This window comes from Mytilus californianus, unplaced genomic scaffold (assembly GCF_021869535.1).
Source record: "Mytilus californianus isolate M0D057914Y unplaced genomic scaffold, xbMytCali1.0.p SCAF_4, whole genome shotgun sequence".
In the NCBI taxonomy this organism is placed as follows: domain Eukaryota; kingdom Metazoa; phylum Mollusca; class Bivalvia; order Mytilida; family Mytilidae; genus Mytilus; species Mytilus californianus.
Window position 1 is genome coordinate 71,868,608 of NW_026262690.1, and position 27,936 is coordinate 71,896,543.

At 31.3% G+C, this 27,936-nt stretch overlaps 1 protein-coding gene across 1 annotated transcript in view; it reads right to left on the bottom strand.

Annotated features, from left to right (window-relative positions):
• Positions 1-27,936, bottom strand: part of LOC127737064 (uncharacterized) — a 56,769-nt gene that overhangs the window by 20,188 nt on the left and 8,645 nt on the right. The window contains exons 6-14 of the mRNA XM_052247597.1: positions 26,541-26,700; positions 25,699-25,798; positions 24,848-24,936; positions 24,205-24,304; positions 23,633-23,731; positions 21,596-21,690; positions 20,800-20,988; positions 15,269-15,428; positions 14,483-14,591 (exon numbers count right to left, since the gene is read on the bottom strand). Coding sequence (XP_052103557.1) covers positions 14,483-14,591; positions 15,269-15,428; positions 20,800-20,988; positions 21,596-21,690; positions 23,633-23,731; positions 24,205-24,304; positions 24,848-24,936; positions 25,699-25,798; positions 26,541-26,700 — 1,101 coding nt within the window. The remainder of the gene's footprint in view (positions 1-14,482; positions 14,592-15,268; positions 15,429-20,799; positions 20,989-21,595; positions 21,691-23,632; positions 23,732-24,204; positions 24,305-24,847; positions 24,937-25,698; positions 25,799-26,540; positions 26,701-27,936) is intronic.

A 27,936-nucleotide genomic window follows, 5' to 3' on the forward strand; every position in this document is an offset into this window, starting at 1 on the left:
AAGCTTCTGTCCAAGTTTCATAAGTTTTAACGCAAATCATTTAGATCGAATCACCTTAAATAACCAATCAATTGTATATTAAAAGTTATTGATTTGTTCTTTACATACGAATCAATGAAATATTTGTCACTGGACGTTATGCATGCAATCAATGATCAATTACAAATCTACAGTATTTATAAACATACTGCAATTGTATATATGAAAGAGACTAAGTAATATAAATATTAATTCTTTCACACATATTTGAAGGATCGAAACAATCAGTTCTACAACTGGTTGTTATTTAAAGCACGGCTGGTAATCTACACACGCAGAACAATCGGTTCTGCAATGAAAACCGTGAGAGGATTTTCCGGTTATGCTTGAGTGGAGTAATTGTCACCGCTTCGAAAGGTATGTACATTTTGTAAATCGCAATTTTCTAATTCAACTGATCAAAATATTGAAAATCGGAGAATGCTATGCTGTGGTGAATACTTTAACGAAGAGACACATGTATCATTTACTGTTGTGCATGGAGTAAAACTCCTACAAAATCAATCGTCCCACGAGTAATTGCCGAAAAAGTGACATTTAAATTTTGAGATGGTTCTATTAACAGACCTACAAGTTCAAATTTAGTTTTTTTTTCTGTCAACGGGATTGAATGTCGTTTTGGGTGGCGTGTACGCTGTCAGAAGTTGATAGACGTCTTAATAAATCTAAAAACTGCCAATTTTCATTATTTCATGCGTGAGGGGATCGGTTCTGATTGAGGACATCGTGAATGCGTGAGGGGAAGTGCAATCATATCTTTATATAGAAAAATGCAACAATCACTTCAAAGTAGGGCAAGTTCATTGCATAGTTTTATTGAAGTTCATACTAAATATAAATTGACAATGGAAATGGAAATGGCTACAACGTTAAATATAAGTGCATGGTTTAGATTTATGATTTACATTGACTATGTTTTTTTTCTCGTGTGCATGTATAAATACTTTAATCTATGTTTTTGATGGATAGAACACGCCACCATTGCCTGCAGTGTGATAAGTCATATACTCAACTTCCAAAGCTGAACTTCCAAGTAAAGCTGGTACATGAAAACACACTAGACACAAAGTGCAGCTAATGTGACAAGACATTTTCATCTAAAGATAGTAAAAGAAGGCATGAATCTGTGGTCTACGTGGGAGCCAAGCCTTTTCATGCAGTGTAACACAAATGATTTTCAGGAGGAATTTTTCAACTTTGTGCCGTCTCCGGGCGCATATAAGACAGAAGCACGCGGAAAAATTAAAATGTGACATCTGTGGAGGGGAGTTTTCCTATCAGCATACATTGGTGGAACACAAAGAAAGATGCGGCACAAAATCAAACTCCAAAATTTATCTATTGTGGAAATAGAATTTGCTCTGCATCGTTCACAACTAAAATATAGATTTAAGTCTTCATACATGTACACGAGAAAAAAAACACATAGTCAATCATAAATCTAATCTAAATCCACTTATATTTACGTTGTAGCCATTTCCATTGTCAATTTATATTTAGTATGAACTTCAATAAAACTATGCAAGTTACCTGCCTTTCTTTGAAGTGAATGTTGCATTTTTCTATATATAGATATGATTGCACTTCCCCTCATGCATTCACGATGTCCTCAATCAGAACCGATCCCCTCACGCATGAAATAATGAAAATTGGCAGTTTTTAGATTTATTAAGACGTCTGTCAACTTCGGACAGCGTACACGCCACCCAAAACGACATTCAATCCCGTTGACAGAAAAAAATCTAAATTTGAACTTGTAGGTCTGTTAATAGAACCATCTCAAAATTTAAATGTCACTTTTTCGGCAATTACTCGTGGGACGATTGATTTTGTAGGAGTTTTACTCCATGTACAACAGTAAATGATACATGTGACTCTTCGTTAGAGTATTCACCACAGCATAGCATTCTCAGATTTTCAATATTTTGATCAGTTAAATTAGAAAATTGCGATTTAGAAATGTACATACCTTTCGAAGCGGTGACAATTACTCCACTCAAGCATAACCGGAAAATCCTCTCACGGTTTTCATTGCAGAACCGATTGTTCTGCGTGTGTAGATTACCAGCCGTGAAAGACTTAATGCAAATTTTACAAATATTACATGCCTCTGTGAACTTTCATATTGGCGCACCAAACTATTTCCTTATATCGTGCATAGCTCGTTTTCCGATTTACTTAAGGTTTTTACCGATCTTCTTAATTGTTTATTACATTCTGAAATTAAAATCCTACACAAATTGCCAAAACTTTTATTCTCAGTCTAGACAGCGTAAAAGATGAATGCACCTTTGTACAAACGGTGTTTTGAAGACCGATATCCATTTGCGCTGAAAAAAAAATTAATTTGCCACAACTTAACTACGCTTATTCTTCTTTTGCAGCATTCATTTGCGCCAAAAAATGTAAAATGTAGAAATACCGCAAAGGACCGATTAGTGCACGAAGAACAAAGTTTTGCACTTATTTTGAAATCAAATATGATATTATTGACTCAAAGAACATGGCATATAGAAGGAGACTTTCTAAAAGTACATAATTTCAAATTTGAAAATCATATCTTTAGTAATTATAAATTGATTTAATGTTTTATCGACACGCGCCACCCTCCGTTGATTGTCACTTGTGTAATCGATAGAAATTCGTGTTGACCCGTTTTTGATCCACTTGTATACTGATTAAACATATTTATGATATTTCAATTTTCTCTGATCTTTTTCGTTTGTTTATTACTGCCGTATTTATTTTGTTTTTCTGTCTGTTATATTTCTTAGTTCTATGTAATAGTGTATTTTCTACTATTTTTTTAATTTGTGTTCCTTTTCTTTTGCTTGTTTGTTAAGCTTACTCTTTTATAGTTCTCTAGTATTTTTTTTATAAAAAATATTTTAGAATGTATATATATATTCTTATTTACCAGCACATAAGATACACATGTTCAAAGTATAACAGTTTATTACATTTTTGTCGAGTCGCAAAAGTGAGACATAGCGATCCTATATTCCGTCATCGGCGTCGCCGTCGGCTAGCGACATCCACAAATATTCACTGTAAGATTAAAGTTTTTGATATTTTAATTACTTTCTTAAACTATCCTAGATTTCTACCAAACTTGGACAGAAGCTTGTTTATGATCATAAGATAGACTATTCAGGAGGAAATTTTGTAAAAAAAAAATCATGTTTATCCGTAATTTACTTATAAATGGGCTTAGTTTTTTCTGTCAGTTAACATTGAATGTAGGACAGAAAGTCACAGGACAAAAAGTCACGGACAAAAAGTCACAGGACAAAAAGTCACAATTCAGTTTTGAGATTATTTTTCTTTGAACAAGAAAAAACAAATTTAAAAAGAAATATTTTGTTTTTTTTCTTAAATTATTATTTATAAAGCAACTTTGTAATTAAAATTTATGCAACAAATATTAATAATGATCAAATAATTGCTATGAAAACAAAATGTCAAAGAGGCTTGATCCTTAAATGGCTTCATGGTGCCAAGAAATATATCCTTTGCACTATTAAAATTTAATAAATTTTCATTTATCAAGGCTTATGAACAATTTCCTAAACTTAAAAATGAATATATGTAATAAAAAGAAAATATTTCAAGATCTTTCTCTTACATATTCAAACAATTGTCAACAAACTATTTGTGACTTTTTGTCCTGTGACTTTTTGTCCTATCAAATTTGTGACTTTATGTCCTGTGACTATTTGTCCTGTGACTTTCTGTCCGTTTACCGTTAACATTACATTCACTCTGTCGTTAAAGTTTTAAAAATTTTAATTACTTTCTTGAAATATCCCGGATTTCTACCAAACTTGGACAGAAGCTTAGAATACTATTTATCCGTACTTTATTTATAAATAGACTTAGTTTTTCTGCCAGTTAACATTACATACACCCTGTGGTTAAAGTTTTTAAAATTTTAAAAACTTTAAACTATCCTGGATTTGTACCAGTGACACGCGCTGATTAAAAAGTCAATAAGTTTACAAATACGTGCATTTAATAAAGTAACACTTGAACTTATTAATATCATTTTTTTTAGTGTAATTTTATTTTTATTTATATTTAATTTTACCCGATAAAATTCACTTGAATGAGTATTTCTACTGTAAATATCACACGTACTATCTTCAATATACAGAAATGACACGGCTGCGTATTGTAAAGTTACTTAAGGAAGATTAATGTCAAATTCATATCCCCGGGCGACGAAATTACCGGTTTGTCAAAGCATGATACTAGAGAAAATGGAGAAATATAATGCGCGCTGTTAAATCATGCTTTGCAAGAATATTTAAAGATGACTTCTTTTTTGGTCGTCAATTACTTAATTTTTTCTAATGGACTTCTTCATAAATCAAAAACACGCACAAATTTTAGACCGAAAAACAATCACATGGCATTGAATGATTTTCCAACTCAAAACTAGTTATAATTGCCTCTTAAATTTTTCATTTTTCTCGTTGGGTTGCTTGTCCATTGACGTTTACGCCATATCTTTTTTTTTCGGTATTTGTAAAAAGCTGCTCATCGATCAATTTCACAAGAGTCTTAGAAATCTAATGAGAAAAATACTCGTAAGTCATGAACATTTAGTATAACTTGCTATCACTAGATGTCCTTATGTGTTTTTTGTTGTTTGATTGCTGTCTTATTGTCGTTACCCAAGGTGTTCTCTACTGTTTAAATCGGTTTAAAACAATTCATATTTGAAATAATTTTGCTCAGATGAAGAGAAATAAATTGAAGAGGTTTATATATAAATTCTAAGTGCAAAGTAAACATTAAAAACAAAATCTTTTTTTCAATTTTTAACTTCCCAAAATTTTAAACTGTATTGATTTTGAAGATGTGTCTCATCTAAACGAAGTCTGAATGGTCTCCAACTTACCAGTTTAGTGTTACCCTGTTTGGCACATACCTACATATAAACCTCATCACATTTGATCCCAAAATTGTCAATAAAATTGAATTTGTCGTAGTAAATTCCATTGAGCACAAAACAAAACCAAACCAGATTTGAATTCTATGGATATTCAAATTTTTTAAAAGAAATATAAAGAAAAATGATAATTATCTTGTTTGACTTTGAAACACGGATTTAATTCTTTAAATTACATTTTGCACAAAAAACAACTCAAATCTTCCTTGGAATGAGAACTCTTTCTTCATAGAAATGTATGAAATAGTTTACACTGGACATTAAACAACCAACAATCAAACAACTAAAATATATCCAAGGGATTATTCTTATGCATGTACATGTACATAAATGCCAAATACCATATAAATATATTGAATAATCAACAAAATATAATGCTGCCAAAAAGAAACATTATCATAAGGATATCAAAATAATTCACAGGTTTTTTTTTCAAAATGAATTGCAAACAATCCTCTTTCAGAAGCATTTTCCAATGTCCGTGCTATCGCTCCGTGTCAGTCAATTATTTTTAGCATAAAGTTTTTAAATCGATGAAACACATTATTATATAAAGAAGTCACAGTAAACATTAAACTTATGCATGGCGGAAAAGAAATGCAGTCTCGCAAATAATATTAAAATTAATAACATTTAATTTATTTTTGATGGAATGATGAAGTTTCCAGAACATAGAAAACACACCAGAAAATCTATTAGACTAAAGTACACTATCAAAATGTGCTTGGTGTCCATTTTACAATATATCGTTTAAGAATTTAGTGTATTCTTATTCATTCCGACATCTGTGTCCCTGGATCTGAACAAGAAATTGCGAGGACGTTATGCTCAGTTTACCTTTAACATGATTTTTTAACAGAATGTTATAAATATAAAAAATTAAAAACAAAATTCTTCGCGAAAACAAGCTGGCCCTAAAGCTAAATGTCATCGTCAGATGTATAATGGAAGGTGATAAACACTTTAGAATATATACCACCTGCTGGTTCTTTTTACATTGACACTTATTTTATTACGTAACAAGTACGAATGTAAAATTATCGATATGGTATATTCCAGTCGAATATACACGGTATCTCTGGACTGGGGTATTTAAGATATTTTGATCTGACACTCTATGTAAAGTAATTTGTGCTTTATGTAAAAAAAAATGCATATAACCATCGTATTTTCACAAAATCTTTAAAATGTGTTGACTTTGAGCATATATATATATGTATTCAAAACCGGAAACAAATCACTGATTTCCAATTATAGACCAATCTCATTATTATCAGCAGTGAGCAAAGTATTTGAAAAAAGTGTATTTTAAAATGTATTTCATCACTTATTTAGTTATATTTAAAATAGACAAGAAAGCGTTTTTGTTTCAAGTTCATATTCGCCTTTTGAGAATACTAATGCAGGAGTTCCGCAAGGCTCTGTATTAGGTCCCCTATTATTCATGTATATTACATAGCTGGTAATTTGATAAGTCTACCTCGATTGGGTGCTGATTAAACATCCCTTTCTAATTTAAGTAATAGTCCGTACATAGTAAAGGATGTCTTTAATATCGATTTAGAATAAATAGTCTAAAGATTGGCTTATTGATTTTAATCCTAACAAGACAAATGCAAAATATGCTATTCTCCTTTAATTCAGATTCCCCAGATGACATTAGAAATCAAGTAGTAGAATTGTCTTCTGTCATTAACACTTTTGGATTACTTTTGATCCCAATGGTAATTTCTATACACATATAGAATAAGTTTTAAGTTGTGCAAGCACAACATTAAATTAAAAATAAAAATGAAATATGTACTGACTAGATAGTCTTACTGGTGTGTTCTCATTTCGCCTTAGCTTTGAATTCCAGGTAAAAAAGGTAAAAAATATGGTACTAAGGTGAGATGGGAATTGAACTAAGGCGAAATGTGAATTTAGATAAAAATATTAAATAAACAAATTAAACCTCTGTGTTTTTATAGCAATTTAAACAACATGTGATTAGGGAATTGTTGTCATGAATTTAGAACATGACGTTAAGTTTGAAGCAGAATGATAAGTCACTGGGTCGCCCGTGTTTGCTAGTCGGGAAGTTATAGATTTTCAGAGACACAGGGTGACATTTGCTAGTGGACAGAAGAAAGTCCAGAAAGCTCAATATGTTTTATTCTTCACATAATGGGACTGCCTCTACGATTTTGCCTCTTTTTGGTCAAATATCTAAATTATTATAATTTGCGAAACAGTAATAATTATGTGATACTCAGCATGCAGTTATAGATAGATATAACTATCGAATGGAATAGTCTAAACCCCAACATATTTATGTCCAGAAATATGAATATATTTATCTAAATTGATACTATTGGATTCAGATACATGCTTGCACGCCAATCTTTATTATAAATAAACTCATCATAGAGACCAGGATTACAATTTTATATTTACGCCAGACGCGCGTTTCGTCTACAAAAGACTCATCAGTGACGCTCGAATAAAAAAAAAAATGTTTAAAAGGCCAAATAAAGTACGAAGTTGAAGTTAAAGGACAGTTGATTGGATAAAAGTGATGGATTGCCACGCCTAAATTAAAACTGAGGTTCTATGAACCGACTGCAGATAGCTCCCAGTATTCGAATTTGATATAAAAAAAATATTGATATCTCGTTTTGTTTCAATATTAAAGTGTTGAGTAACGTAGTTGAATTTTAGATTAAATTTGGGAAGTCTTGTACATCCCCATTTTTAAAAGTTATTCAACAAGATATGCAAAAAAAAAATCAGCTGGTTTTGAAATTTTTTTAAGAGTTTGCTAATATTTAACAAATTAGAATTATTAAATAGAATGATTTTTTTTCCTCAACAGTGTTTACTGAAGCAATTTTTCCTCCGAATCCCGAAAAGTTAATCATATATTCCAGAGTTTAATACTTGTCAATCCCGAATTCACACAAATAACAAAGTCCCAGCCCGACGTTCGTAAAAGGTTTGTTCTAGAGTTTAGTTTAATTTTCAGAAATTAAAATCAAACAAAGTGTTTTATACAAATTCGCGTTCAGACAAGTAAATTAATATAGGTTACTATAGGTGGCCTGGATTGTAATAGAAAATATCCAATGAAATGCATAACATTTTCTAATGTTATAGGTCACGCATGGACTGTATTACTTTATAGAGATGCCCATGTGGCAAATCGAAGATAAGATTGATTTACCCATTGTACTTTAGAATTGCAACAAATCTTAAATTCACTTGAATACATTGACCTGTTATCTTGTCGACTTGAAAGCCAGCCAGACAGATGGCTTATGTCCTAAGAAGAGACCTTGATGAAATTTTTAAGTTAAACAAATCTTAAAACGAATATTTTGTAAAAACGTTGTAGTGATCAGATCATCAATGACGTAATCTAAAAGAAAAAAGATGCGAAGGTCGAAAATAGTTCTAGCTCATAATGAAGAAAATATCAACCGTCTTATACGTAGCAAGAAAGTCCCCTCACGTACCCGAAGCTTGTGGACATATGTTGCTGTTGGGTATAGTCACACCGACTTACACTTGACTTTTTCTCTGCGGTTACAAAGCTCGTGGTCGAAATCAACTAGGAAGCTACCATTAGATTTTTACGGGGGGGGGGGGGGGGGGGACTATGATGAAAAATTTTGTCCTGCATTTTTCTTTAAATGTATATAATTTAAATGTAGTCCTGCCTTTTTTTTTACTCTTTGTGTCTCCATGTAGCCTCGAGATATGGGACTACGTATTTTCACGTCAGACAAACTTCTTCGTGCATGAGACTTCATATTCGATTAAGTAATTTCAAAAGGGAATGGAATGCCCATCGATTGATAAAGGGAAACCGTAGAAAAAAACTAGTCCATTCGATCATTCTTAACCTCATGTATAAACGTATATGTTAATTTATTGTTGTGCACAGTTTAATATGGTCAACAGGGAATGTCACTTGCTGAAAGTCACAAATGATGGCTAAAACATATCATGAAACAATTACCACGATTATGATATTTCATTTGACTTCTTGGGTTAGTTGACCATGAATTAGTGCATTATAGTTTTAACAAAGAAGTAATTCGGGATAAGAAAAGTCTAAATTGATAAGTTATACAATGCATTTAAAAAATCCATTGCAAGAGTATTGTATACTTAGAAATCATCGCCTGCTGTTGTAAGTTCAGTTTTGCCATTTTTCGTGCTTGTTGTGAGACGATATTTCAGAGGTTTCGATTGTTAAACTCATCAAATCAAATAACGAACATATTCCATCTCAACACGAGAAAGAGTGGCTCATTTACATCTATCAATGTTTATCGTTTATAAGATGTTGTACTTTCAATGCTATTTATAAATGCAGAGTAAAATTTTAAATGTTTGGTATACAAATTTTAAATTATTCATCTTAAAAAAATCAGAAGATAATGGGAAATATCCAAAGAATCATGTGATTGATATAAATTGAAAGAAAAGAAGAAAACCCAAAACATTTTGTTTTATATTGAAATTGAAAATCCAACTGATCAAAAGTCGTATTGACGTCTAAAATTCTATACACATTAAACTAGTACTTATAGTATCTCAAAATGTCCAAACAGAGCCCGTTTTATAAACGCACACTGGACATAATTGTTATATTTCTATTTAGACTTTCCACATTTTATCAACCGTTTGTGAACTATTTTTGAAGATTACGAATCCGTGGCTTCATTGCACATTTTGTTTTGTTTAGAAAATAAAATACACAATTACTTGTATGTAAAATTATTTTAATAGAAGCTTTCTGAAGGTACTTGATAGGATGTACGCCAATTGATGAGGGCGTGACACATTTTCACGAATGTCCCATCAGCTTTTTTTCTGTTGTACAAAGTTTGACGTGCGGTGATGTTTGAACAGTGTAAATGACATTGTCATAGTATTAAGACATTGTAGTGACCGTGCAAGGGCTGTATAGCCAATCAAGGTCGTTAAAAACGTCCATTTGTTGTATGACATTGTATTTTAACATGAAAGGCTATTTACTGTATACTATTGTGACTGTGTAACCTGATTCAAAACTTAATTAATTTAGAAAAAGTACTTTGCAATCGCTGAGAACACGTTGAGTGTATTTTACATTTGTCCTTTCGGAGCCTTGTATATCTTACCATGCTGTATGGATTTTGCTCATTGTTGAAGGCCGTACAGTGACCTTTAATTGGTCATTTCTACGTTATTCTGTCTATGGTTAAATTCTCTCATTAGACATTATCCCATCATAGATGATCAGGTGTAATATAAAAAAGGAAACTACATTATCGTATCTCGAACACATATCTATTAAATATAATAAAGAAAACTTTAGTAAGATTGAGTACAACAGAAGCTTTGCCTTATTAAATCCTCGATGCTGTCTCCTTCAGACTGTCAAATACCGTCATCTTAACTGTTAACATGGTATTATATGTGATAAATTGCTGTAAACAATAGTAAACTGAGTATTTATTCACAGTACGCACTTCCTATTTTAGTTGTGGTGATAGAAATCTTAATATCATTGATACACGTTTGAGAAATATGTGAAGTTCTTCAAATGCAGATTTAAACCTTGTAAATATGAAACACAATCCCGCATGCAGCTGTGGCCATCCTGTTGAGGATATTATTCACCTTCTTTTTTTTTGGTGCCCGTTTCACATTGAAGCAAGAGAAATATAATTTTCAAAATTAGAAAGATCTACTATATCCTTTTTGCTACTATTGGCTGGTGACCTTTCATTTCAGCACAGCAAAAACAAAGAAATTGTTGAGTCTGTACAATCTTATATAAAAAATACACAAAGATTTAGAACATTCAATTAAAATTCAGAATTCCTACTTTCAAACTCTTCACTCTAGTCCAGTTTTATATATTACTCTGTATTATATTGTATTTTTTTTTTTTTTTTTGAGACAAGGCCATATTTTGTCAAATGAGAAGCATAATTACTCCAAGGCGAATTGCGAGAAGTGGTTTCTTATTTCGTTATAGAAAAAAACCTAGTAGTTTATGTAAAGTAACGACTCTCGTACGGTGTCGCATTATTATCTTTTTGATAAATTGGTGCAATTGGATGCAAACAATAATGACCATAAAATGTCAAGTTTGCGAGATCAGACAGTTACCCAACAACTAAACAATTGAAAATCTAGAGATCAATATTTAACAATTGCCAGCAATAAGCTATTTTCATAAATAAAACATGATTTAGTCGAATAATTTGCGAGTAAAGAAAAAGAGACTACCATAGATTTGTTATTAATCCTAAATGCTTGATGGGTACAGATCAGTATTCAGGAGTTACCTTTTTTGAATTAAACCACATTACAATAGAAATTGGAAAATAGGGCCTGAGTGGTTTTGTTTACAATTATTTCCCATTACGTCGGCAGTGAAAATCTGCAATTGTTTCATCATGTTGTTTGATTTACACATTATAACAAAACTAAGAATATGACGGATGCATTTATAGTTAGCTGTTTAACGTCCAGTGGCAACTATTAGATGTATTATGAGGAGGACATTTAAAATGTCATGAAGATAAACAAGGACATCCTTTGTTATGCAAACATGTGTATCACGGCACAAGCGATGACCTATAGACCCTGTGTATCATATGTATATCTAGGGTGGGGTTGCTCCGAATAAAGGAGGTATATAGATACAGGAAAATAAAGAAAAAATATATAGAATAAAAATAGAGTATAACGGGCAAAATGAAGAATGGAGGAAAATGGTCTTATATTATTAAAGAAAAGAGGGAAATGGTCTAGATTTTTGTTGTTGTTACAAAATAAAAAAAATGAAAACGCTAAATTATAATTTCTCTTACAGTTTTTAGATTTTTCATTTTTTTAGTTTTTAGAAATTTTTCATTTGCCGGACACGCTCTTTTTTGATGATTGTTAAAAGTCAAGTGCACTAGTAGTAAAAATAATACACAATCGTTTTTACATTGGTAGGGATTTATGTTTGGAGTTGATGAGGCACATAACAAAATATTGTTTCTATATGAAATTTCTTGAATATTTGTTTTTTTCGATTGATTTGATAGATGAATAGAAATATATATATAATCTAAAAACTGTTGACTAAACACCCTGCAGACTGCAGTTTACTCGCACATTCACCTTTTCCACGGCTAACAAAATTCATAATCGTATCTTTTAGTTTGTTTAAATCTATTTCAGTGTTTATTTTTCAAATTTTTTATGTAAATAGTTTTGGATCAACATCGAGACAGAATAAATTATAATTCATCTAATGAATGATTATAAACTGAATTATGCATCCAATCTAAATTTTTAAGCCAATTATCACCTATATAAAAAATTAAACAGAACACAATTCTAGTTTCATATTTAAAAAAAATAAGTACGCTAAACGAAACTATGCACGCTAAGAAACGATGTACGCTTAACCATACGATATACGCTAAACGAAACGATGTACGCTAAACGATACGGTATACGCTAAACGAAACGAAGTACGCAAAACCATACGATGTACGATAAAAGGGCGCTTATGTTATCGTTTAGGGTATGGTTTATGGTACATGGTTTCGTTCGTACATCATTCGTTCAGCGTCCGTGCAACGTTCGGTCAGCGTTTCGTTTGCATTCGTACACCGTTCGGGTAGCGTACGTTCATCGTTCGGGCATCGTCCGTACATGATTCGGGCATCGTTCGTTTTGTTAACTTTTACGTTACACGGACTGTAATTGGTATACAATCAGCTCCCAAAATTAAATAAATAGTTCATATTAGAACTAAAGGCACTAAACAATTACTGAATTCAAACTAATAAAAGGCCTCTCAGAGCTGTACTTTGTGTAATAAGTTCTGTAAAATACTGTAAATTCAGAATTTATTGTGTGCATTTATTATTTCAATGGTTGAACATTCGACACAAATATAATTTTAGGATATGCTGTATACAAATAATGCTATTAAGAATTTTAAATGCTAGTTTTATTTTTTAGACACCTTTCTCATTGCCATATTTGCAATAATAAAATCATCACAACAATTTCTGAATTTGCAGTAGTTGTTTTTGTGATTTATTTCAATCTGATGAGTCAAGCCTTTTTCAACTGATTTTTATAGTTGTGCTGTTACACCACTGTCCCAGGTCATGGAAGAGTTGGCCTTGGCAAACATGTTTAACCCTGGCTCATTCTATATGTGCCCGTCAGAAGTCAGGGGAAAACTATATGTGTCGGAACGACATGAATGGCCCCTGGTGACTCACAAAAACAGCTTTAAGCCATTTTTAGGAGTTGAAGTTTGAAAATGAAAGGCTGTATAACTGTTTTCATGAAATTTTCAAATTCCAAAGCCAGTAATTTCAGCAAATCAGTGGAGTAGAACCAGATGTAAACTCAATCTGTAACTCATCATAGTAGACTCCCATACTAAAAATCAGCTCAATATGTGAAGGTGTTTAGAAAAGTCTGTATAACTGCTATTTTCAAAGTCAAAAGCCCGTAAGTTCAGCAAAAATCAGTGAAGCGGAACCATACGTAAACTCAATTTCTAACCGATCATAGTAGACTCACATACTTAAAAGCAGCTCAATAAGTAAAGGCCTTTAGAAAAAAGTCTGTATAACTGTTTGTTTCGGAATGACGAAATGACAGATAAGGGTAAAACTATATGGCTTTGACAACTTTGTTGCGGGGCCATAAAAACAACAAGAGATACCTTTAAATTGTTTTGCTAAACTTTTTTCTGAAATTCCTGGAATCATTTTCAGAAATTTTTTGTTTTTGTATTTGTTTTATACAGCTTGTTCTTGTTAGGAGGAGGGTTTGGCGCACCCGGGATATGTTTAACCATGTCATATTCTGTATGTGTCTGTCCTAAGTCAGGTGCCTGTAATTTAGTGCTTGTCATTTGTTTCTGTATATCATCTTTATTTTTTGTTTATAGATTTGTACATAAATTAGACTGTTAATTTTCTTGTTTGAATTTCTTTACATTTGTCATGTCATGGCCATTTGTAGCTTGCTATGTGGTTATGGTTTTGCTCATTGTTGAAGGCTGTACAGTAACCTATATTTGCTTACATCTATATTATATGGTGTCTTGTAGAAAGTTGTCTTATTGGCAATCATACCACATTTATACTGGATGCTAACGGTAACTGATAACATTGAAAATGGAATTTCTGTCCACCTGAATCATATTTGATTGTTATTTCATGTTTCAGAGCATTTCATGACTTATATATAATATTATTGTCAATTGATTGATTGATTGTTGCTTGCTTAAAATTTAGTGGTGTTATTGAAACAAAATATTTTTAATACTTGGCATGTTAAACTTTAGGATTGTATGTTCTACAATTTCTAAAAAGAAGTATCCCAATAAATTGTGAATGCTTTTTTTTTCATTTCAAGAGAAAGAAGCACTACTGTACAATGAATTGAACCAAACACAACAATCTTAGTGATAAAAGCACTTACCATGGACTGTACCAAAAACAATGAACTTTCCATTTGGTGAGGCTGAAGCACAAGAGATACCTTTACATCGATTTGCTAAACTTTTTTCTGAAATTACTGGAATCATTTTCTGAAATAAGTATAAGTATAGCTTCAGTTCTCTAACTTAAAGCAATTACACAATTTATCATTTAGGATATTGATTTACCAAAAAAAGATAACTCATAAACAATTTAAACTCATACTGCATCTCCTTATTTTAAAATAAATTAGTTTGTACAGGTGAGATCCTGGTGCAGTTTGCAATATTGAATAACTTATTTTGAGAAAAAAAAAATAAGTTCATCTTTATTTCTTATCCTTCAGTTATGCAATGATCTGAAAATGTAAAAAAACCCTAATTTTTGCAGCATTTTGCTCATGCAATTTTTGAAGCATATGGTAAATAACCAAACTTTTGATTGGATGTTCAATGGAATATGATTTTCAATTCCTTGCCCAGTTTTTTCCAAATTGACTGTACTTTTTCAGATTGCTGATCTTGTTACCCTTAAATCCTTTCACACTACTGTCCATAAATTATTATAGAAATCATCTAAAAAATCTGTGGAACATTTTAAAATGCTAAAATGAAAAAATATTTTAATTGTAGTCATTTAACATTACAATGGTGTGGATGTTTCACAAAATTTCTTACGATTAAAATTGATACACTGTAGTAAAATTTATTGAAATGTTCAGGTGGAATATTTTCACATTTTTGTCTGTGAAAAAGGTCGCTGATCTGACCTAACACTTTAATCTTACCTGCCAGTATATCATCTCTCTCTTCATATATTTCATATATCTAATTTTTTCATATTTGACTTCAGGAACATCAGTTCTAAGGACATGATAACTTCTAATATCTACAGGGGTGATGTGATGATAATGTAAAATTGGTGTAGTAGGGTCTGCAGGCAGTGAACTGAAATAAAAATATCACTTTGCTGTTTAAAGTCCTATACTCAGATTTGTCATAATATAATGAACATTGATATAGATTAGTTGATGTGATAGCTCAATAACAAAATTGACAAAAACAGATTAAAAAAAAATCAAAAAATGTCTTTGCCTATCTTGTACTTTTAGGAGTCAATACCTCTATCAATACAAACAAGTGGGGAAACAGATTTTGGAAGTTAACTGAACCACTTAATTGAAGAAGTCAGAATTAAACATTTGTTATCATGTATAGTGATTTCACTTCTGCAGATTTAAAACTGCTTGCCTTGAACAGTATTTGTCTCATACATATGTTTGGTGCTTTTTTATTTAAAACAAATAAAAACAAAATTCATAAAGGGTTCTTTGGAACCCCGTTTCCCGCTTATGAATGCTGTTGTCAGCAAAAAAAAATTGTACAGCCAACTGTCAAAATCCAAAGTACAAGTCAATTTATCAGTAAAATATGGTAAAAAAAATAATTTCTGCAGATGCTATTGTTTTTTTTTTTATATGATGGAGAAGCTTCCATTCAAGTTTCGTACCATTCCATGAAGGTCAGAAAATATGATAAAAAGAAAATATTTAAAAATTTTTGCTCTAGATACTGTCTTTTAATCAAATGAAATAAACTGTTTTCAAAGTTTCTCAGGATTCCATGATGGTTCGACAAAGATACATGTATGTATGTCTAATAAAAAACATTATCCACAGACTGAACCTAACTTTTGACAACTCATAAGCTAGAATATATGATCTTAATGTCTTGATTCTATGCCTTTGTCACAGGCAAGACAAAAAACAGGTACAAAACTGACAGCAACATTTTGATGATAATAATGATATTAGCATATCAAAGTACAATTATAAATCTAACATAACTTAAATAAATATTGTGTATATGGTGTGACATCACAGTGTTGTGGGTAAGTCTAGCGTGTACTACTCTTAAAACAAAACTAATATGGCTGTCAAGCATAAGAAACTCACTAAAAATAAATAGTTTATTACACTATAGGATAATAATTAAGCTACTAAAATTTATACATTTGACAAATTAAAATAGAGTACATTCAAATGCCTTCAAGCTTTTTTATATGATATTAAATCTTAATTGGTGATTAAATGAACTTATAGGTAATTCAAGGATCAGGAAATTGACTAGAAGATGACTGGTACATGTCTTAGTTCTCAGAAAACTGATGTAATTATGGAAGGTCATAGTTAACTGTTTTATGATGTCTAGAATACTAGATGTGTCTGCAAAATTTAGCCTAAGAACAGCAGTATTCAAAAATGGCTACAAAAATGGTAAAATTATCTGAAAATGAAAAAAAAATTAAAGTGACACTTCCCAAATTCAACTTGATCTATGTTTTATCAGTGGAAGGCAAAATTAAACATTGCATTGTATAAAGCATTGATTGTAGTTGATTCTGCTATAATCATGGACAAAGGAAGATAACTCCAATTTTAAAAATTACTTGAACAATGACATCATTGATATTTTTAGAAAAAAAATGAATAAAATGCTCCACTGGGGCGCAGCTTGATACGACCGCAGAGGTCGAACCCTGAACAGTTGGGGCAAGTATGGACACAACATTCAAGCTTGATACAGCTCTGAATTTGGATTGTGATTAAATATTTGACACAGCATAGGTTTCTGACACAGAATGAATGGGGTCTAAGAAAATTTTAATTTACCTATTCAAACCATATCTAATTATTTGCTTTTATATATAAATCAGAAATAACCAATTTAAAATGGAAAATTTAAAAGAAAAAAAAATCCCCCCCCCCCAAATTTTTTGAACCCCCTTATGATTCATCACCCCCAAAACTCAATAACAGCCTTCCCTTTGTGGTATGGTACCTTGCAGTACAATTTCAGAGAGATCCATATACTTGAACACAAGTTATTGTCTGGAAACTAGAAAAATGCTTATTTTTGGCCCCTTTTTGCTAAACGTTTTGGGCAATTACCCCCAAACTCAATTCCAGCTTTCCCTTTGTGAAATGGAACCTTGTAGTACAATTTCAGAAAGATCCATACACTTACAAACAAGTTATTGTCATGAAACTAGAAAAATGCTTGTGTTTTGCCCCTTTTTGGCCCCTAATTCCTAAAATTTTGAGGCAATTACCCCCAAAATCAATCCCAGCATTCCCTTTGTGATATGGAACCTTGTGGTACAATGTCACACAAGTTATGTCTGGAAGTTACAAAAATGCTTATTTTTGGCCCCTTTTTGGCCCCTAATTCCTTAACTGTTGGTACCATAACCCCCAAAATCAATCCCAACATTCCTTTTGTGGTATTGAACCTTATGGTAAAGTTTCATAGAGATCCATTCACTTAAACTAAAGTTAGAGTGCGAAAACCAATGTGTCTTCGGACGACGACGACAACGACGCCAACGTCATACCAATATACGACTGCAAAATTTTTTTGCGGTCGTATAAAAATTTAGCAATTTTTCCATTTGTAAAGGGGCATAACTCTAGAACAGTAACAGTGACGCCACCAAAATTCAAACTTGATCTGTGTATTGTGGTAATAAGCATTGTGTATAAGTTTCATAACATTTGGTTGAGGCAAACTTAAGTTAGAGAACGGAAACCAATTTTGGGACGTAAGGACGTCCGTACGGACAGATGGACAAGGGTAAAACTTAATGCCCCCTCCGCTTTGGCGGGGGCATAAAAAACAGGAGAATAGCAGCCAATTTGTTTAAGGTTCCACAACTGCTACTGTTCCCCCATGATGTATGCAAGGGAAATAATTGACCAATGTTTCCACATGTTCAATCTTCAGGTAACACTGCAGGAAAACTATACATAATTGCTGCTTATACCTAATGATTTGATAATATGCAATGTTAAATTTTCTATTCATATCATGACAAGAACACTTCTGCCTCTTTTTTATCACAATATCAATATATATAGGACCTAAAATAAAGACAAAGCAGGTGTTGGGATACACAATTTTGACTAACACTGGTACACAGATACATAGGAAGTACATGCATTAGAAAATGAGTGTTACAACAGGTCTATTACTGACCTCTTTAAATAAAAATGATCTTCTGGTTCTTTAAATTTGCCTAAAGCATAACATTCTTCAAGCACTGGATTGAAATGTTCCCAATCAGACAGAGCAAACTTCAGATCAACACATAATATTAAGCTTCAAAATTCAAAATCAAATTCAGGAAAATTCTAATCAGATGAATTCTGCTTTTGCCCTTTTTCTAGCAGAAACTATCTAATTAAAAGTACTTTTGGAAAAAGCAATAATGATATATTCCATGATTTAATAAGAAAAAGGGGGGAGTGACATAATATTCCAGTTGATTGATTGTTGTTTACTTAATGTCCAGTGGTATAAATGACAGTATTTTTAATTAGATAATGACATTCCGTCCTGCAACTTCATATAACATGTTGTTTCTTCATGTAAAGCACAAATAGTTACCTTGAGAGACTTGGAAAGAAGAAAAGTCTGGCCAAGGTTAAAGGTCATAAGAGGTCCCAAATCTAACAAGGCTTACTAGCTTTTTCAAAGAAAACACATATTATCTTACAAGTTTGAGTATATTAGTGATTTATTATTAAAAAAAAATTTTAAAACTATTTAAAGGAAAGAAAATTTAAAAACACTGGATTAAAAGAAGGAAATTATTTTTATATGCACATGTAAGACATGTTTTTTTTAATGTTGTTTTCATTAACGATTTCCAAAATGCCAAATGAAAATAAGATGCTGAGAAAATAATTATACTTAAGAATATTTAGTCCTTGTTAGGAAAGGAAGAAATTTGGTTTAGTCTTTTTTGTCTGTAGACCTGCAATGAATGTGATTATTTTCCTAAAACTGACACAAAGTCTTTATTTGTTGCACACCAATTTTTTTTATCAAATAGTGGTTCATGAGTAGACAAATAGAAAATGCAGTTTATTCATTAATAAAACAGAAATTTAACATATAAAATGTCTACATTAAACCTAAAATCTTCAAAACAAGACAAGCATCTATACCATCTTGCTCAAAGTTACTTTCAATTGGTTTTGAGTTTAAAAACATGATTTTGAAAACCCATGAACCAAAAAAAATATAGTCAACAATGGTGTCCACAAATAAAAGACTTTTGACAGTATAGACCTATAGAAATTGCCATTTTACTACATTGCACTGAAGGCAGAAAGTCTGATAATGTATTTGCTCTTTGATATGGAATCAGAATCACATTTTTTAAAGAGAGAAATATTCAAATACTGGTCTAATCTTTCTACCACCAGTGCTGACAACAATGTACAATATAAGCAGTATAAAGTGTATTTTTCTATGCATATTACAGCTTAATGAGGTGTTGGTAGCTATAACCAGTATTCTTACCTTAATGCTACCTACGGCTGCATCAAAAATATAAATAGTCATATTTATAATTCTAGGAAAGATTTGGTAATAGTTATATGCTTCAAGAAGGAATAGAATAGGATACATTACGATGTATAGAATCAAGAACTATAAACAAATACAGAATTATCATTCTGAATTCAGAAAGAGTTTATAAATCACAAGTCGTCAAACTTGAAATACTGATGTCTGAATATCATATATATATACAAGTTAATGAATAAAAGAAATATTAATATAAGCAAAGTTTTTGATATTTGTTCTGCTTGGAGTAAAACTATAACACTTTCTTATCTCCCTTTTTGACATAAATCACCTACGTGTAGTATCTTTTCTGGATTTATCCTGTAAACCTTATCTACAATTTCTTAAAATTTGAGAAAATATGATTGAAAATAGCTTCAATTGAAAGGCTCTCATCAGTAAGTAGCATTTTCAACTTTTTAAATAGGATTAGTTTTTGGAATTTTTTTGAGTAATGTACATTTAGAAATTTTGTAATTCATGATCAACTAACTAAAGTGCTAGATTAGTCAATTGTGTAATCAATATTTTAAATGAATGTTCAAATTAATACGAAGCTATTAAAAAAAAATCACTTTTTCTTTAAGAAAAACTTTTCAAACATTATTGGAATTTGTTAGTTATCCTGCTATTTTTTAAAGACCATCAAAGATTCATCATTAGCATTGAAAAAATTCAGTTTTTGAAAGTTCATCAGATTCAACACTTTATACAGAAGTCAAATTAACTGTTTTGTTATTGTTTACTTTCCAATATCTTTAGAAGTAAAATAAATTCATGCATTCCTGAAATTGTATTCATTAAATTATCATTATCATCACATATTATCATGGATTAAATATTGTGCTCTGGAAAGAACTGAAAAAAATTGCATGCATGTTCATTTATTCAGATAAGTATAACAAACCTGACTGCAGTCCCTGGAACAGTTTGGCGTGTGGGAGGTTTACTTCTTTCACGACTTTTCGGAGGAAGTGATGGAGTCTTCTGTTTTGATTTTTTAGTTTTTCCTTTAGGAGGAGGGGGTTTCACCTTCCTTGGTGTAGAAGGCTTTTCAGCTAAACCTAACATCTGAGTGTGACCCCAAATATCTGGTCTGAAATGAATGTAAGATAAGTTATAAGGTAGTGACTTTTTCAATTTGGAAATGTTTACATGTGTTTCTTAAATTTATTTCAAGTGAAAACACATGACTTGTTTTAAAGCTATAGGCTACATATTTTTCTTTAAATAAAAAATTGTAATATGGGAACCTTGTCTTGCCTGTGATTGTTGCGGTCTGTGGTAAAGTGTAATGTTAGCTGCCAAAAACAAAGTCTAATTATCAGTATAGTACAAAAAAATTAAAACAGAATTCAAACTTTTCCTTAGATGCTACTTCTTGATCTTGAAGGAATTTCTGTCCAAGGTTTCATAACATTCCTGGAAGGTTTAGCAAAATTACTGATGTCCAATTTTGTTTTATCCGAGACTTGTTTAATTGTTTGTAAATGTTAACTGCAAAAAACTTTTTCAATCTATCAGTTAATTGCTGAAAAAAATAAGGTAAATGTATGATTTGCACAGGTACTTGTTGAACGTTTTTAATTTATGGTGAATGTTTTGGTCACTTATCTTTTATGCAACACTTTTCACTGGAAATTAGTCCTTTAACAATCAATCAATTTTTCATCTCAGAAACAGTAAAATTGTGTGAAACTTACCTAGTTTCATCCCTTCTGTGTTTGACACTGAAGAACAATTTAGTGACAGAATTATAAGCTGGGTCTGATTCTGTTCTACCTTCTTCGTTGTCTAGCTCCAGACTGTAATAAGAGTAAATATACTTAAGGAATAGGTAAGGCCATTATTTGGTTTTAAACATAGCCAAAAAAAACCTGTTAAAACAATATAAAATTAAGTGATATTCAGGAAACAGAGAAAACTTTTGAATTTTATAATTTGTCATGGCATCAAGGAATGGTAAGTGCATAATTTGAGCATTTCCATAATGTTCATCTTATTCATCAATATTGAACACATCCAAGAAACAACTTATGCTTAGGGAAAATGTGTAACTCTGGATAATGCATCTTCTCTTAACATACTTTGTTGTTTCTGGATTGTGCTCAATATTTCCTCAAGGCAAATATGCATGGGAACTCGTCAAAATCAGATCTTTCTGTCATTTTGGCAAAATCATTGTACATGTACATCAGGAATGTGTTTATGAAGTCTTGACCTTGAGAAAAACATGTTACATATATCATAAAACCTATAAACTTTTATATAGTCTGTGCATTTTTAAAATTATTTACAAAATCTGGCTTTAATGTACCTACTCTTTTGCTCTTACTTATCATAAAACAATCAGACCTGAAAAACCATGCTATCATTTCATATTCACATTCTGTAAATTTTAGGATTTGAAAATTTACTCGAAACCTTACGATCTTGATGATTGTGGTATGGTTAGAATGAGACATTTACCAATCCACTGTTGTATGCTGTATCACTTGTCATGATTCTATAACATTTTCAACAAGAGTAACATGGCAGGGGACATTAGTGGAATGTGAATTGCTGACCCTTTTTGAGCTCATCCTTAGTTTGTAAATTTTTAGTTGATTATATAATGTTTTATGGCCTTGTATTTTTGTTATTTTCATTTGTTATGGTGTTGTCTGGTTTTCTTTTATTTCTATTTTTTAAACTGCCCGTTAATACCTTCAATGCTTTTTTTATTACTGTGAAAGTAGTTTTATTCATGGGGTTCAAATTTGTCGTGGTTTTCATGGATGGCTTTCTCCAAGAATTTAATTGTCCAAAGAAATATAACAACTGTTGTCTAAATCAAGACATGGAAAGATCCCCATGTAGGTTTGACTACATGGATACAGACATATAATTTAAAGAATATCTATTGATCATTTGATATTGTGTTAATTAGTATCATCACTTCTGAATACATGTGTGCGACAATTAAAATTTTTACTTTGCTACTGTATTTCCTTCAATCGAGACAGTTTGTAAAAGAGAGGCGAAAGATACCATTAATCAAAGGGACATTCAAACTCATAAGTCAAAAATAAACTGACAAAGCCATGGCTAGAAAAGAAAAAGACCAATTGACAAACAACAGTATAATAAACATAACATAGAAAACTAGACTGAGCAACACAAGACCAACCAAAAACTGGGGGTGATTGTAAGCAAAGATGAATCAGCTAATTTCTAAAAGCAATTATTTTATCAAAAATTTGATGAATGTTGTCAGTAATGAAAGAGCAACAAGTAAGTGAAAATGAACACCTTATTTTGCAATGTCCAACAAATCATTATAAAACAGCATATGATTATTTTCAGGAATCTTTGTTTCTGATGGCTTCAAATTCTTCACTTGTTTTTTTACAGAATTTTTTAAGAACTCATGAACATGCATTTTTTGTTCAAACCATGAAAATTGATATCACGAATAAAAGTACTTTCACAGTAAGTAAAAAGGAAATAAATATTGATATATTTTTAAATACTCATAAATCCATTAAATAATGGATTATGATGTGGGCTTCCATCTTCTATATTTATAAAGATTGCAACATGCTGGTTAAGCAAGATAAAAAAATAAATGCTTATAAATCTCAATGAAGGACAGTCTTTACAAAGCTTAACCTCCACCTTAAACTAGTGTAACAAAATATACAAAGAGAAAAAGGTGTTTCCCTTTCTCCCCTTTTGAACAGCAATAAATAATAAGTTACCTCAGCTCTGTTCATAGTCATTTCATCTGCCCAGTTTCTAACAGTTCCTTTGGTATGGATATGTTCCTGTGCAATTTCCTCAAGCACGTCACCTGTCTCCTGAAAATGTTAGATGTTTGTAAACATCATTCATATAAAACTGTTAATATAAGAAATATTTTTGGAAAATATGCATAGAAGGCCGTTGTTGAAGGCCCTACAGTGACCTATAGTTGTTAATTTCTATGTCATTTGGTCTCTTGTGGAGAGTTGTCTCATTGGCAATCATACCACATCTTCTTATTCTTATTGATGCTAATGAAAGGATACCCCATGGATTATCATAAGTACTTCTTCAAAACAGATCATTTCAGAAATCTAAACATTTTTTAGGTTCAAGGAAAAGATCATTATTACAGTGTCTACATTTTTCTTTCAAATGCAACTAGCAATTTTGCCTAACATATCTAAAGTTTCGCAAGTAGATGACTCATAACTAACAAACAAAATATGACAAAGTTTATCAATATGCACAATGATTATCTACAGCAATTCATAAACTTTGAGAACCTTGAGGTGAACATAAGACTTACATCAAGAATAATTTCTTCCATGATCAGCTGAATAGCTTTCTTCTCAGATAAACTTTCAGCCATAATCTCAGTATCATGTATCTTCTGTCTTCTAGAGGCACTGAAAGATTGACATAAAAGAATACATATAAAAAGAATGACTCTAAGTCAGCGTGATTATGCTATTTTGGACTCTAACCCTTTAGCAAATTCTTGGAAATGAACTATCTTTGCTCTAGAGAGAACGTGATAAAAGTTATTCCAGAAATAGGTGTTGTGCCAATACAATTTTGTCTTCAGGGCAAATTTTTCAGTAAAAGACCATAATTTAGGTAAACTGTAAAATTAAGGTTAACATAAAAATATCTTCTTTTAGGTTAAATACATACACAACAGCATGGCCTCTGGAAAAAAGGAAGAACTACTTTTAACAATTCTTTCTTTATTTTCCTTGTGTCTTCTAAATACTGGGGAGTTAAGCAATCAACAATCAATCAATCAATCAAAAACAAAAATTACATTCAAATTTGTCAATTAACTACAGGCAATTATAACTTATCACACCACTAAGTATTGATGTGTTCATTAACAAAGAAATATAAAGAAATTGAAGATCACAGGAAAAAAATGTCTACCAAATAACATGATATAATTATTGACTTACTAGTATGTTTCCTGTTCTACCATTGGTTGTGATGGTGCAACATATTTATCTAGGAAATCATTCACAACATCATCTACAATACTTCTCACCTGTAAAATGTACAAAAATTTGTTTACTGAAAGCAGTTTGTTGTATATTTTTCCTGTAGTGATAAAAGTTGGTAAGAAGTCCCTGTACCTGGCATAGTGGAATATGTCATTGCTTACAAATTGGCATGTGCAAACAAAGTCATGATCTTCATAAATTCATAAACACTACAAGTTGCAGTTTAATGTAAATATATGAACAAAGTTTATCATATTATGTGGATAAATAATATAAATGATATGGTCATCAAAATAATGTTTTACAGATATGTTCACAGTTATTTGATGCCCTTTATAAATTCATATGCCTATTGGTCACTACTTTTATTTAATGACTGTTAACTACATGTTGCAAGGGTAAAAGAATGTTAAATGTTATACATTTGTACACAGTTACAGCAATCTTGGTCAGGGTTGTATGAGTGTTGTCCAGCAGAGCGGTAAATACTAGGAAAAGCAAGATTTTACTTGGCAATATATGACCCAAATAATCAATATTTTATGAGGAAGAAATCAATACCCATTTCTGGAGGCATTGCACTTCATACACTGGAAAACTTTTATAAAGGGTTTTTGAGACTCTTTAGTTTTTCCCCTCACTCTTTCTGTTTTATCTGGCTTATAGGCCTTTACAAGTTAGGCAAGCCTTATGGTATAATACAGACATTCATGTATAAATATTCAACAACAGATTTTGTCCTTGAGTCTATATTTCAGCATGAAACATTCATCTTTAAAAAAAAAAAATATTGAACAAAAACATACAGCAAAATATCCTTGCATCTGAAAAGGTTGGTAAGTATGTATTCCCATTTCTCCTTTGTAGGGCTTTTTATACTTGTTGTAATGCTTCTGTACATCCTCTCTGTAAATATAATGTAATCAAACTTTACCATGTTTACTATAGTTAACTTATCAACACAATGACATGTGAATGTAACAGTATAAATAAAGAATATACTCAAAGTACCTGAGAATTATACCTTAGAACAAAAGCTTTAAACTTATCAGTGAACTATGAAATGGAGGTCAAGGTCAGGTGACCACAGACAAACATGTATGTAGACCTTACAATGATTCTTAAGTCAAATCATAAATGACTATTACTCATAGTTAATGAGAAATGAACTAATAACTATCACATGAAAATGAGGCCTAGGTCAGAAGACACATGCCAAACAGATATGGACAACTTATAATTCTATAGACCATATTAATTTCACCTATTACTCAAAGGATCACCTGACCATGAAAATGAGGTCAAGGTCAAGTGACCTCTGTCATACATAAACAATTCTGAGTGAACTTTTCTACATCAAAGTTATTTTGTGTAATATAAATGTGAGACTGACCTTAGTGTGACCACTTATCATTGATGATTGAAACCTGAAAATGAGGTGAAGTAAGGTGACCCCTGTCAGATGGATATGTATAGCTTACAGGAATTCTATATGAATCTTGAATTGAAGGAATTATATCAATGCTAGCTAGTTCAACGAACTTAGTGATGTCACAAAATCAAAAGTAAGCATGAGTGACACATGTCTATATATGTATTCTGCCATCTTGTATAGTGATTTGTAACATAAATACAACTGTTCCTTTACCTTAACCTAGTTATCCTGTCCATTGTCTGAGGTAGAGTATTTACGGTATTTTTAATATATGTATCAATGTTAAAAGTAGGTGTATGTAGACTCAGTCTAGATGTATCTTTGACCTCTGGTTCTGTTCTGTGGATATTGTCAGGCTCACTCATAACACTACCTGAAATACAGATTAAACTATATCTATGTATGGAGTTTGAGACTAATACAACCAATGTTTATCACCAGACAATTATCAATTTTGAAACTGTTTTTTATCTGAAGCCTGTGTCTGTTATCCCAATATTGTATGCTTCACAAAAAAGACACAACTCTTTAAATTTTACAGATCTAAACTACTTTTTTCTTTTTGAGTGGATAATATATATTGCACAGTATTTTCAAGATTGTTCCGACCTTACATACAGTTAGTTCAACGCATTTTCACATTTTACTTTTTTTTTTTATTAATAATAGATATATTTAGGTCTAATTTGAGATCACTGAAATCAAGGACAAGTATCCATTGATGACATTCAAACAATATGACAAGGTCTTATTCATTCACTGTCTATACAAATTTGGAATAAATGTCACGATTTGAACATTGATACTGAATTCCAAAGACAAAGATATCATCATGTAGAAAGTGCAACAGACAGTGAAGAGAATCCTGACATATGAATTATTCTGAATGCTACATTAAAAAAAAAAGCATTTCAACATTTCTCATTACAGCTCTATCCTTAAAACATGTGCGTAATGACTTAACATATAAGTTGGTTGAGTAAGTCTTTAGCAAGGTTACAAATATTATTCAATATAAAATAGAAAAGTTACTGAAATATTAGTTAAGTTCCATAACCTGTTATTTTTTTCCCCATATTGTAATTGAGATGAAACTGACAAACAAATAATGAAATATGCCTGTGTATGTAGGTTCTAAAGTTTAATATAAATGATAGACATATTTTAATAAATACTAAGGGACAAAGTAGGACAAATAACCCACCAATTAAACACCATAATAAATTGTGGACTGACTTTTATGTATTGATTAATTTCATAAAAGTATTATATATGTAAAGCCTTTTATCAATTTTCAAAACATGACACTTCATTCATCTCTTTCAATAAACTGATGAACAGTAAACATCTTAACAATTCAAAAACATCAACAAATTTCATTTCATGCATGATTGAAAGTGACATATTATTTTTATTGATTTCTTGTGTTAACTCAAATGATATGTTCAAAAGACGATTATTCAATTTTATATTCGAAAGTAATACATCTTTTGAAAAGTGTGGTAATTAAATACTGTTAATGCATGTTTTAAGAGGAGTATTATATCATTTTAGTATTTCATGATCATGACATCGGCATTAGATGTAAATAATTATACCCCTTCCTCTA